The following is a 12,866-nucleotide window of genomic DNA, read 5'->3' as shown; positions in this document are numbered from 1 at the left end:
GACTCTTTTTGAATTATGGTTTCTCAGGGTATATGCCCAGTAGTGGGATTCCTGGGTCATATGGTAATTCTATTTTTAGTTTTAAAGGAACCTCCATACTGTTCTCCATAGTGGCTGTATCAATTTACATTCCCACGAACAGTGCAGGAGGGTTCCCTCTTCTCCACACCCTCTCCAGCATTTATTGTTTGTAGATTTTTTGATGATGGCCTTTCTGACTGGTGTCAGGTGATACCGCATTGTAGTTTTGATTTGCATTTCTCTAATGATTATTGATGTTGAGGATCCTTTCATGTGTTTGTTGGCAATCTGTATATCTTCTTTGAGAAATGCCTATTTAGGTCTTCTGCCCATTTTTCGATTGGGTTGTTTGTTTTTTTGATATTGAGCTGCATGTAAATTTTGGAGATTAATCCTTTGTCTGATGATTCATTTGCAAATATTTTCTCCCATTCTGAGGGTTGTCTTTTCGTCTTGTTTATGGTTTCCTTTGCTGTGCAAAAGCTTTTAAGTTTCATTAGGTCCCATTTGTTTATTTTTGTTTTTATTTCCATTTCTCTAGGAGGTGGGTCAAAAAGGATCTTGCTGTGATTTACATCATAGTGTTCTGCCTATGTTTTCCTCTAAGAGTTTTACAGTGTTTGGTCTTATATTTAGGTCTTTAATCCACTGTGAGTTTATTTTTGTGTATGGTGTTAGGGAGTCTTCTAACTTCATTGTTTTACATGTAGTTGTCCAGTTTTCTGAGTACCACTTACTGAAGAGGCTGTCTTTTCTCCATTGTATATTCTTGCCTCCTTTATCAAAGATAAGGTAACCATATGTGTGTGGGTTTATCTCTGGGCTTTCTATAACGTTCCATTGATCTGTATTTCTGTTTTTACCCAGTACCATACTGTCTTGATTACTGTAGTTTTTTAGTATACTCTGAAGTCAGGTCACCTGATTCCTCCAGCTCTGTTTTTCTTTCTCAAGATTGCTTTGGCTATTCGGGGTCTTCTGTGTTTTCATACAAACTGTGAAATTTTTTGTTCTAGTTCTGTGGGAAATGCCATTGGTAGTTTGATAGGGATTGCATTGAATCTGTAGATAGCTGTGGGTAGTATAGTTATTTTCACAATGTTGATTCTTCCAATCCAAGAACATGGTATATCTCTCCATCTGTTTGTATCATCTTTAATTTCTTTAATCCCTGTCTTATAGTTTTCTGCATACAAGTTTTTGTCTCCTTAGGTAGGTTTACTCCTAAGTATTTTATTCTTTTTGTTGCAGTGGTAAATGGGAGTGTTTCCTTAATTTCTCTTTCAGATTTTTCATCATTACTGTATAGGAATGCAAGAGATTTCTGTGCATTAATTTTGTATTCTGCTACTCTACCAAATTCATTTATTAGCTCTAGTAGTTTTCTGGTGGCATCTTTAGGATACTCTGTAGTATCATGTCATCTGCGCACAGTGACACTTTTACTTCTTCTTTTCCGATCTGGATTCCTTTTATTTCTTTTTCTTCTCTGATTGCTTTGGTTAAAACTTCCAAAACTATGCTGAATAATAGCGGTGAGAGTGGGCAACCTTGTCTTGTTCCTAATCTTAGAGGAAATGGTTTCAGTTTTTACCATTGAGAATGATGTTGGCTGTGGGTTTGTCATATATGGCCTTTATTATATTGAGGTAGGTTCTCTCTATGCCTACTTTCTGGAGAGTTTTTATCCTAAATGGGTGTTGAATTTGGTCAAAAGCTTTTTCTGCATCCATTGAGATTATCATATGGGTTTTATCCTTCAATTTGTTAATATGATGTATCACATTGATTGATTTGCACATACTGAAGAACCCTTGCATTCCTGGGATAAACCCCACATGATCATGGTGTATGATCCTTTTAATGTGCTGTTGGATTCTGTTTGCTAATATTTTGTTGAGGATTTTTGCATCTGTGTTCATCAGTGATATTGGCCTGTAGTTTTTTTTATGAAATCTTTGTCTGGTTTTGGTACTAGGGTGATGGTGGCCTCGTAGAATGAGTTTGGGAGTGTTCCTCCCCCTGCTATATATTTGGAAGAATTTGAGAAGGATAAGTGTTAGGTCTTCTGTAAATGTTTGATAGAATTCGCCTGTGAAGCTATCTGGTCCTGGGCTTTTGTTTGTTGGAAGACTTTTAATCACAGTTTCAATTTCAGTGCTTGTGATTGGTCTGTTCATATTTACTATTTCTTCCTAGTTCAGTCTCGGAAGGTTGTGCTTTTCTGAGAATTTGTCCATTTCTTCCAGGTTGTCCAGTTTATTGGCATATAGTTGCTTGTAGTAATCTCTCACGCTCCTTTGTATTTCTGCAATGTCAGTTGTTTCTTCTCCTTTTCCTTTTCTAATTCCGTTGATTTGAGTTTTCTGCTTTTTTTTCTTGATGAGTCTGGCTAATGGTTATCAATTTTGTTTATCTTCTCAAAGAACCAGCTTTTAGTTTTATTGATCTTTGCTATCATTTCCTTCATTTATTTTTCATTTATTTCTAATCTGATCTTTATGATTTCTTTACTTCTGCTAACTTTGGGGTTTTTCTGTTCTCCTTTCTCTAATTGCTTTACATGTAAGGTTAGGTTGTTTATTTGAGATGTTTCATGTTTCTTGTTTCTTGAGGTAGGATTGTATTGCTATAAACTTCCCTCTTAGAACTGTTTTTGCTGCATCCCATAGGTTTTGGTTCATCGTGTTTTCACTGTCCTTTGTCTAGGTATTTTTTGATTTCCTCTTTGATTTCTTCATCAATCTCTTGGTTATTTAGTAGCCTATTGATTAGCCTCCATGTGTTTGTATTTTTTACAGTTTTTTTTCCTGTTATTGATATCTAGTCTTATAGCGTTGTTGTTGGAAAAGATACTTGATACTATTTCAATTTTCTTAAAGTTACCAAGGCTTGATTTGTGAGCCAAGACATGATGTATCATGGAGAATGTTCCATGGCACTTGAGAAGAAAGTGTATTCTTTCTTGTTGTTTTGGGATGGAATGCCCTATAAATAACAGTTAAGTCCATCTTGTTTTATGTATCATTTAATGCTTTTGTTTTCTTATTTATTTTCATTTTGGATGATCTGTCCATTGGTGAAAATGAGGTGTTTTGGTCCCCTACTATTATTGCATTACTTTCAATTTCCCCTTTTATGGCTGTTAGCCTTTGCCTTAGGTATTGAGGGGTTCCTAGGTCGGGTGCATAAATATTTACAATTGTTTTATCTTCGTCTTGGATTGATCCCTTGATTATTACGTATTGTCCTTCTTTGTCTCCTGTAATAGCCTTTATTTTAAAGTCTATTTTGTCTGATATAAGAATTGCTACTCCAGCTTTCTTTTGATTTCCATGTGCATGGAATATCTTTTTCTGTCCCTTCACTTTCAGTCTGTATGTGTCCCTAGGTCGGAAGTGGGTCTCTTGTAGGCAGCATATATATAGGTATAGTTTTTGTATCCATTCAGCCAGTCCATGTCCTTTGGTTGAGCATTTAATCCATTTACGTTTAGGGTAATTATCAGTATGTACGTTCCTATTACCATTTTCTTAATTGTTTTGGATTTGTTATTGTAGGTCTTTTCCTTCTCTTGTGTTTCCTGCCTAGAGAAGTTCCTTTAGCATTTGTTGTAAAGCTGGTTTGGTGGTGCTGAACTCTCTCAGCTTTTGCTTGTCTGTAAAGGTTTTAATTTCTCCGTCAAATCTGAATGAGATCCTTGCTCGGTAGAGTAATCTTGGTTGTAGGTTTTTCCCTTTCATCACTTTAAACATATCCTGCCACTCCCTTCTGGCTTGCAGACTTTCTGCCGAAAGGTCAGCTGTTAACCTTATGGGGATTCCCTTGTGTGTTACTTGTTGTTTTTCCCTTGCTGCTTTTAATATTTTTTCTTTGTATTTAATTTTTGATAGTTTGATTAATATGTGTCTTGGCATGTTTCTCCTTGGCTTTATCCTGTATGGGACTCTCTGTGCTTCCTGGACTTGATTGACTATTTCCTTTCCCATATTAGGGAAGTTTTCAACTATAATCTCTTCAAATATATTCTCAACCCCTTTCTTTTTCTCTTCTTCTTCTGGGACTCATATAATTTGAATGTTGGTGCGTTTAATGTTGTCCCAGAGGTCTCAGAGACTGTCCTCAATTCTTTTCATTTTTTTTTCTTTATTCTGCTCTGCGGTAGTCATTTCCACTATTTTACCTTCCAGGTCACTTATCTGTTTTTTTGCCTCAGTTATTCTGCTATAGATTCCTTCTAGAGAATTTTTAATTTCTTTTTTTGTATTGTTCATCACTGTTTTTCTCTTTTAGTTCTTCTAGGCCCTTGTTAAATGTTTCATCTATTTTCTCCCTTCTATTTCCAAGATTTTGGATCATCTTTACTATTATTATTCTGAATTCTTTTTCAGGTAGACTGTCTATTTCCTCTTCAGTTATTTCATCTGGTGGGTTTCTACTTTGCTTCTTCATCTGCTGAATATTTCTTTGTCTTCTCATTATGTTTAACTTACTGTGTTTGGGATCCTTTTCGCAGGCTGCAGGTTCATAGTTCCCATTTTTTTGATGTCTGCCCCAGTGGATGAGGTTTGTTCAGTGGCTAGTGTAGGCTTCCTGATGGAGGGGACTGGTGCCTGTGTCCTGGTGGGTGGGGCTGGATCTTGTCTTTCTGGGAGGCAGGACCTCGTCTGGTGGTGTGTTTTGGGGTAAACAAAACTCACATAGTAAAACCTTACTATGATTTTAGGCAGCCTCTCTGCTAATGTGTGGGGTTGTGTTCCTGTCTTGCTTGTTGATTGGCATGGGGCATCCAACACTGAAGCTTGCTGGTCGTTGAGTGGAGCTGGGTCTTAGCGTTAAGACAGAGATCTCTGGGAGAGCTCTCGCCGATTGATATTACATGGGGCCAGGGGCTCTCTGATGGTCTAATGTCCTGAACTCGGCTCTCCCACCTCATAGGCTCAGGCCTGACACCAGGCCAGAGCACCAAGACCCTGTCAGCCACAAAGCTCAGAAGAAAAGGGAGAAAAAGAGAAAGAAAAAATAATAATAAATTAAAAATAATAATAATAATTTAAAAAGAAGAGGGCAACCAAACCAATAAACAAATCCACCAATGATAACAAGCGCTAAAAACTATACGAAGATAAACCTAGAAATCAGAAACAAATCAGCCACAGACAGCAAACCCCAAGTCTACAGTTGCTCCCAATGTCTACTGCCTCAATTTTAGGATGATTTGTTGTCTATTCAGGTGTTCCAGAGATGCAGGGTACATTAAGTTGACTGTGGGGATTTAATCCACTGCTCCTGAGGCTGCTGGGAGAGATTTCCCTTTCTCTTCTTTGTTTGCATAGCTCCTGGGGTTCAGCTTTGGATTTGGACCCACCTCTGCATGTAGGTCATCTGAGGGCATCTGTTCCCACACAGACAGGAGGGGGTAAAACAGCGGCTGATTAGGGGGCTCTGGCTCACTCAGGCCAGGGTTGGGAGGGGTACAAAATGTGGGGCAAGCCTGCGGTGGCACAGGCCAGTGTAACGTTGCAAAAGCCTGAGGCGGGCTGTGTGTTATCCCGGGGAAGTTGTCCCTGGATCACGGGACCGGCAGTGGCGGGCTGCACAGGCTCCCAGGAGGAGAGCTGTGGATAGTGACCTGTGCTCGCACACAGGATTCTTGGTGGTGGCAGCAGCAGCTTTAGCATTTCATGCCCGGCTCTGTTGTCCGCGCTGATAACCACAGCTCGTGCCCATCTCTGGAGCTCGTTTAGGCAGTGCTCTGAAACCCCTCCCCTCGCACACCCTGAAACAATGGTCTCTTGCCTCTTTGGCAGGTCCAGACTTTTTCCCAGATGCCCTCCTGGCTAGCTGTGGTGCACTAGCCCCCTTCAAGCTGTGTTCACACAGCCAACCCCAGTCCTCTCCCTGCGCTCCGACTGAAGCCCAAGCCTCAGCTCCCAGCCCCGCCCACCCCGGCGGGTGAGCAGACAAGCTTCTCAGGCTGGTGAGTGTTGGTCGGCACAGATCCTCTGTGCGGGAATCTCTCCGCTTTGCCCCTTGCACCCCTGTTGCCGTGCTCTCCTCCGTGGCTCCAAAGCTTCCCCGCCACCCACCTCCCGTCTCCACCAGTGAAGGGGCTTCCTAGTGTGTGGAAATTTTTCCTCCTTCACAGCTGCCTCCCAGAGGGGCAGGTCCCATCCCTACTCTTTTGTGTCTGTTTTTTCTTTTTTCTTTTGCACTTCCCAGGTACATGGGGATTTTCTTGCTTTTTGGGAAGTCTGAGGTCTTCTGCAGCATTCAGTAGGTGTCCTGCAGGAGTTGTTCCACAGGTAAATGTATTTCTGATGTATTTGTGGGGAGGAAGGTGATCTCCTTGTCTTACTCCTCCACTATCTTGAAGGTCCCCCCAATAATGTGATTTTTACATCAACTATATGGAGTTGCTGTTGTGACTTCTCCAGGATAAAAACCATCTGAATTCATGGCACTATCTTAAAATGGTTCAGGGTGTGGATTCTGGGATCTGCAGGTGCAAATCCCAGCATGGTCTTCAACAAAATATGTGATCTCACTCAAGTCATTTAGCTTCTTTATGCTTTAGTTTTGTTATTTATAAAACCAAGATAATAAATGACTCTACTTCATAGAGTTATTGGGAGGTTTGAGTGAGTTACTAGCATTTAGAACAATGCCTGGTCTGTGGTAGTGTTATGTAAGTACTAACTATCTTTATATTTTTCTGAGATGAACAAATATGAAAGTTCAAGCAGCATTATGTGTAGGTCTAACATTTTTAAAGAAATCTAAACATCATCTGCTCTATCCATCATGGAAAATCCTGCTGGGAATTATTACAGCATATTTCTAGTTGATATCATTTCCACAGTGCGATATAATAAACAATAATTGACTTTAGTATCTTGCAATAGAAACATACTTGGTTGGCTGGGAAACCAGGGCATCTTTATGAAGTTGATAACAAGGATACACATTGAAGGTACCAGGCTCCATAGAAACCCCTTCCACCGATGAAAATTCCTTTTCAATCAAACCAAACATTTCCATCATCCTAAAACCTTAAAAAAAAAAAAAAAGAAAGAAAGAAAAAGAAAAAAAACAGGGATAGAGAAAAAGAATAAACAGGCACTTTAGGATTTTAAATTTCAAAATTAGTCTATTAAGGATGAAAAAATCTGGACCCAAAATGGGAGTTATTTAATATATTTGTATTTGGAAAATTTGTGAAATGGCATACCTGCAAGATCAATGTCATCCTTATGCACCAGTGGGCAGGCTGGAAGACAAAACAAACAAGATAAAACCCTAATTCAGATATTTTCCAAACATATTCTTTCCTTGTCCTGAGAACAGGAAGCTAACAATCTTGACGGAAGTCAGTTGTGGAGGGAATCCACACCACATGTGGCTACAGCTTTCTGTGGATTCGTAAAGACTGAAACACTCTCACTTTTCGTTTTAAAACCAAAGGGTCCCAACTTCCTTCTCCTCTCCTGGGTCCATTAAAATCGATGGTGGTCACTTGATAGCATGTCTTGGGAGAAGTCCCACTTCTAATGTGTTACCCTGATGAGCAGACTTAACACATTTTTGAAAACTATCTGCTATAGCTGTTCAAGAGAGTTGCTTTTAAATACAGACCCTCGTCTTTTTAGGGAAAGTCTTTATCAACCTAAAACCCTGAACCAAGGAGAGGTAAGGTTTACTTCCCATATGCTTGAAACCACAAAACTTAATGTCTGCATAACAAATAGCTTCTCCAAGTCAATTTTCTCCCTTCGGATCAGGATGGTATTCATTATTTAACTGGTATAAATATCTCAGCATTTAAGCAATGTAAGTGCAAATTCCAAAGAACTAACTTGCTGACGCGGTTTCACAGACAAAAGTAATCAATTCATCTTCAATTTTCTTAAAGGCGTCAAAGTCATCCACAAAGAAGACATGCCGGGCGCTGGGCTTACTGCCAATGCTAACCAACTCTGAGTAATCTGCATCAGCCACGCCGACTGCAAAAATGCTGTAGCCTGTGGTAAAAGGGGAACAGATTTCTGATGACTTTAAATCGCAGCAAAAACAAACAATGCAATATGAGACACGTCCAAATATTTAAAACATGTTTATTTAGGAGGGCCAGTGGGGGTGGATAATGCACTCTTTACAGTTCTTCAGAATTCTGCATGCACATAATTTACTCTATGATAATTAACCCATCATCCCCTAAAGAAAGTTTCCACTTTATTTTTATTTATTTATTTTTTTCACAGTATGCGGGCCTCTCACTGTTGTGGCCTCTCCCGTTGCGGAGCACAGGCTCTGGACGCGCAGGCTCAGTGGCCACGGCTCACGGGCCCAGCCGCTCTGTGGCATGTGGGATCTTCCCCAACAGGGGCACAAACCTGTGTCCCCTGCATCGGCAGGCAGACTCTCAACCACTGCGCCACCAGGGAAGCCCCGAAAGTTTCCACTTTAAAGAAGCTTAAGAGAGTCAGTGTTTGAGACAAAATAGTTACCATTTGAGTAACATCTTTATTTTTGCATATTTTTAATAATGATTTTAGTATTTATGGGAAAAAGTGCAATTGAAACAAAAGAAGTTTTGGGTTTTTTTGGTTTTGTTTTGTTTCATTTTCAGAAGTAGAAACTGAGATATTACAGGCTTAGAAGCCTGAGGTGGGTCACAGTTCAATGCTCGGCAAATACATACTAAGCTAGTCTTTGCTCATACAGATCTTATAGAATGCAATCTTCACATTTTGTGTTCTCCATTTTACAAATGGAGAACAAAGGCTGAGGAGTTTCTGTGATCAGTTTCCCTCCCCTGGTCCTTTTCATAGTATTGCACTTAATTTTCTTTTCTTTTCCTTTTTTTTTCTTTTTGACCACACAGCATGACAGGGATCGAACCTGTGCCCCCTGCAGTGGAAGCATGGAATCTTAAACAAACGGATCGCCAAGGAAGTCCTATAGTGCACTTAATTGATGGAGTTGCTTATATAGGGCATCCTGTATGTAACAAAAGTACTGGAGAAAATACAGCAAAATCATAGATTTGTAACCTGGAAACTTTTAAAAATCACATTGTCCAGTTAATATTAAGAAAGATTTAGAAACACTTTAGTCATGCTGATGTAGCCTATAAATGTCTATACAGAAAACAAGGCTAACGGTATTATTGGTAGCCACTGTTGCTTATCTGTGTAAAACTTACCATCTGATTGCATCTCCCTGGAGATTTTGCTCACATCATCTTGTGATCTTCCATCAGTTATAACCACGATGACCTTCGGGATGCCTCTTCTGGTTCCTGACTCTGCAGTAAACAAGGTATCTCGGACATGCTTAATTGCTTTTCCTGAAACAAAGGAAGGCAACAATTCAATTTCGTTTCCTCCCTTGCTAGAGATGGAAGAGTGGGAATGAAGTTCTTAAGTCAATGAAAAACCTTTTTTTAAAAAAATCTATATTACTATGCTTCAAAAAGAAGTCATTTCAGTAATTAGTAATAATTATTTCGGGTCTTACCTGGGCTTCTTGTGGTCTTACCTGTTTTTGTATTTCCTCCTTTGTACGAGATATGTTTAATTGCATCAAGAACAGTCTTTTTGGTTTTGTAAGAGTTAAGTTTAAATTCTGTCCTGGGGTCATCAGTGAACTGGACCATTGCAACCTAGAGAGAGAAGGTGTGTTCATTTTTATGTATATTGTAGACTTCCTCTCTGCCAGAGAGCACACACTACAGCATGATTACAACTACAGTTTTTTTTTAATTAATTAATTTATTTATATTTTTAATTTTTGGCTGTGTTGGGTCTTTGTTGCTGCATGCAGGCTTTCTCTAGTTGCGGTGAGCGGGGGCTTCTCTTTGTTATGGTGTGTGGGCTTCTCACTGCAGTGGCCTTTCTTGTTGCGGAGCATGGGCTCTAGGCACGCGGGCTTCAGTTGTTGTGGCTCGAGGGCTCTAGAGCGCAGGCTCAGTAGTTGTGGCACACAGGCTTAGTTGCTCTGTGATACGTGGGATCTTCCCAGACCAGGGCTCAAACCCGTGTCCCCTGCATTGGCAGGTGGATTCTTAACCACTGCACCACCAGGAAGTCCTACAACTACAGTTTTAATTTCTTTTTTAACCCAGTCCACAATTTCCTTGGTTTAAACCATACAAGTTACATACCAAATCTGACGACGTCTTAACAAAGTACTTTTCAGGAAGTACTTTATTTTAAAAATCTCTCCCTAAAGCATGAAGACCTTTTGCCATCTCATTTGACAGATGGGAAAATGGCAGCCTAGATCTTCTAACTTGACAAAGTTCAGAGAAACAATTGAAGTTGGACTATTTCCAAGGATTTCTTTATGAAACAAACCTATGAAATAATTACTACTATTCTACCATTTTACAGATCAGGAAACTGAGGGATAGAAAGCCAAGTAATGTACCCAAGATTACTAGAGTAGCCACTGGCAGAACCAACAGCTGAAGCCAGGTAATTCTACTTTAAAATCTGTGTTCTGAATCACTGCAGTATAAACCATCCTGGCTTCATTTCCTACAATTTGCTTCTATTCCTGTGCAACTTCGGGGACATTTTAAATTTATTATATTTTTTGTTTGTTTTTCAGAATTATGAAAGGGCTTCTTTTTGGCTTTGTGAGCCTTCACTTTCTACCAGCCTATCAAGGTCTATTGCAAATGTCATCATCTTTAGGAAACCTCTATTCAAAACAAATTTCGCCCTCCCTGAAATGCCTGAGCATTTTATCTATTCTTCTCTTCTGGTTCCCCTTACATCCAAGTTTTCTCGGCCATTCTTCCAAGACATATTTTCAATCTGTTCACTTCAGAGCATCTCACTGCTACCACCCTAGCCCAGGCCTCCATCATCTCTGTGTTGGACCATGATAGCAGCATCCCAGGTGGTCTCTCCACTTCCACTCTCACCTTTATTAGTACTCACACTCCACGAAGCAGTCAGAATGATCTTTTTTAAAAAGCATATCAGGGGCTTCCCTGGTGGCGCAGTGGTTGAGAGTCTGCCTGCCGATGCAGGAGACACGGGTTCGTGCCCCGGTCTGGGAAGATCCCACATGCCGCGGAGCGGCTGGGCCTGTGAGCCATGGCTGCTGAGCCTGCGCGTCCGGAGCCTGTGCTCCGCAACGGGAGAGGCCACAACAGTGAGAGGCCCGCGTACAGCAAAAAAAAAAAAAAGCATATCAGATCTTCTCTCCTTAAAACTTCCCAGTGGCTTCCCAGTGTATTTAGGATGATACCCAACTTCTTCAGTGGGTCATAAGACTCAAGGTGATCTAGCTCTGTCTACTTCTTCCACCTCTTCTTCACCCCCCAGCCCCCCCACATGCTCATCCATTATATTCCAGCCCCAAGTTTTAGCACCTGAAGCCTCAAAACTCATTCTTGACTTAGGCCCTCTGACTTACTACTTTCCCTGTCTGGAAATTCTACTTTCAAATCTTCTCAGCATCACTCACATCTCAGTTCAGACGCCACCTCCTCAAAGAAGACTCTGTGGATCACTCAGTTTAAAATAAACTTTGGTAAATTTAAATCTCAGGTCGAAAGCTTGCATCCCTACCTTGTGAATTTATTTGTTTGCCAATTTGTATCTGTCTCTCATCCTCCTCCTCTCCCTACCTTTAAGAATATGAGCGGGCTTCCCTGGTGGTGCAGTGGTTAAGAATCCGTCTGCCAATGCAGGGGACACAGGTTCGAGCCCTGGTCCAGGAAGATCCCACATGACGCGGAGCCCTGCGCTCTAGAGCCTGTGAGCCACAACTACTGAGCCCCCGTGCCTCAACTCTGAAGCCCGCATGCCTAGAGCCGGTACTCCACAACAAGAGAAGCCACTGCAATGAGAAGCCCGCGCACCACAACGAAGAGTAGCCCCCGCTCGACGCAACTAGAGAAAGCCTGCGCACAGCAACAAAGACCCAACTCAGCCAAAAATAAATAAATGAATGAATGAATGAATAAATAAATAAATAAATAAAATATACTATCGTCTTGAGATTTAAAAAAAAAAAGAATATGAGCAACATGAAATTAGGGACATGTCTGTCATACCCATTATGACAGTACTGTACCTAACCAAAATAAGTTCTCAATAAATATTTGTTGAATGAATAAATTAGTTTTCTATGTTCTACTTGTTCTGTAGTAATTTGTGATGATGACCTCTCTCTTTCAAGATTTTAACATCCTCGAGGGCAAAGAAAACATTGGATGTTCCTTTAGAGAGAGACTCTATCCTAGTATATAGAAGACACATCTGCTGACATGGTCATTCTAACCTGTCTTAGTTTGCTGAACTCAAGCGCTTTTAAGGATTAGCCTCTTCTCAAGCTCTGTCACACACCAGTAAGCTGCTTCTAAACTCAGACTTGTCTATACTCTCATTTAGGGTTGGATCCAATCAGGATAGTTCTTTACCCATATTCCCTGACAAGTAGCCATAATAAGAGCTTGGAATAATTTTTTCATGCATAGAATGAATTAATGATTGATCTATCAGCCTTACTTGAGTTCCATCTGCACCTATCTTGTCCAGAGCTCCAACAGTGCTATACAGGAAGTTAATGATCTTATTGAAATTTTCATCACCAATACTCCAGGATCCATCCACCATAAACACCAGGTCGGCTTTGGCAGCTTTACATACTGGAGACCAAGAATTAATTTTGAATCAGGGAAAAGGGGAAAACACAATAGTTATGACACCAACAAAGCAGATAATGGTTTCCCTCTGGTAGCTACAGCCCGAAGGAAAGATATACATCTTACTCCAACCTCTTGCTCATGACCATCATGGCTCTCCTACACCCAAGTTTCCTAGTCA

At 40.5% G+C, this 12,866-nt stretch overlaps 1 protein-coding gene across 5 annotated transcripts in view; it reads right to left on the bottom strand.

The window, feature by feature from the left end:
* Positions 1-12,866, bottom strand: part of COL14A1 (collagen type XIV alpha 1 chain) — a 268,310-nt gene that overhangs the window by 84,636 nt on the left and 170,808 nt on the right. For all 5 annotated transcript variants that reach the window (XM_030875687.3, XM_030875690.3, XM_060287056.2 and 2 more), the window contains 6 exons: positions 12,549-12,688; positions 9,562-9,685; positions 9,227-9,370; positions 7,878-8,042; positions 7,253-7,291; positions 6,935-7,073 (listed from right to left, as the gene is read on the bottom strand). In XM_030875687.3, coding sequence (XP_030731547.1) covers positions 6,935-7,073; positions 7,253-7,291; positions 7,878-8,042; positions 9,227-9,370; positions 9,562-9,685; positions 12,549-12,688 — 751 coding nt within the window. The remainder of the gene's footprint in view (positions 1-6,934; positions 7,074-7,252; positions 7,292-7,877; positions 8,043-9,226; positions 9,371-9,561; positions 9,686-12,548; positions 12,689-12,866) is intronic.

Source organism: Globicephala melas, chromosome 17 (assembly GCF_963455315.2).
Source record: "Globicephala melas chromosome 17, mGloMel1.2, whole genome shotgun sequence".
Lineage (NCBI taxonomy): Eukaryota > Metazoa > Chordata > Mammalia > Artiodactyla > Delphinidae > Globicephala > Globicephala melas.
Note: the sequence above shows the minus strand (reverse complement) of the source record. Positions and strands in the feature narration are given on the sequence as shown.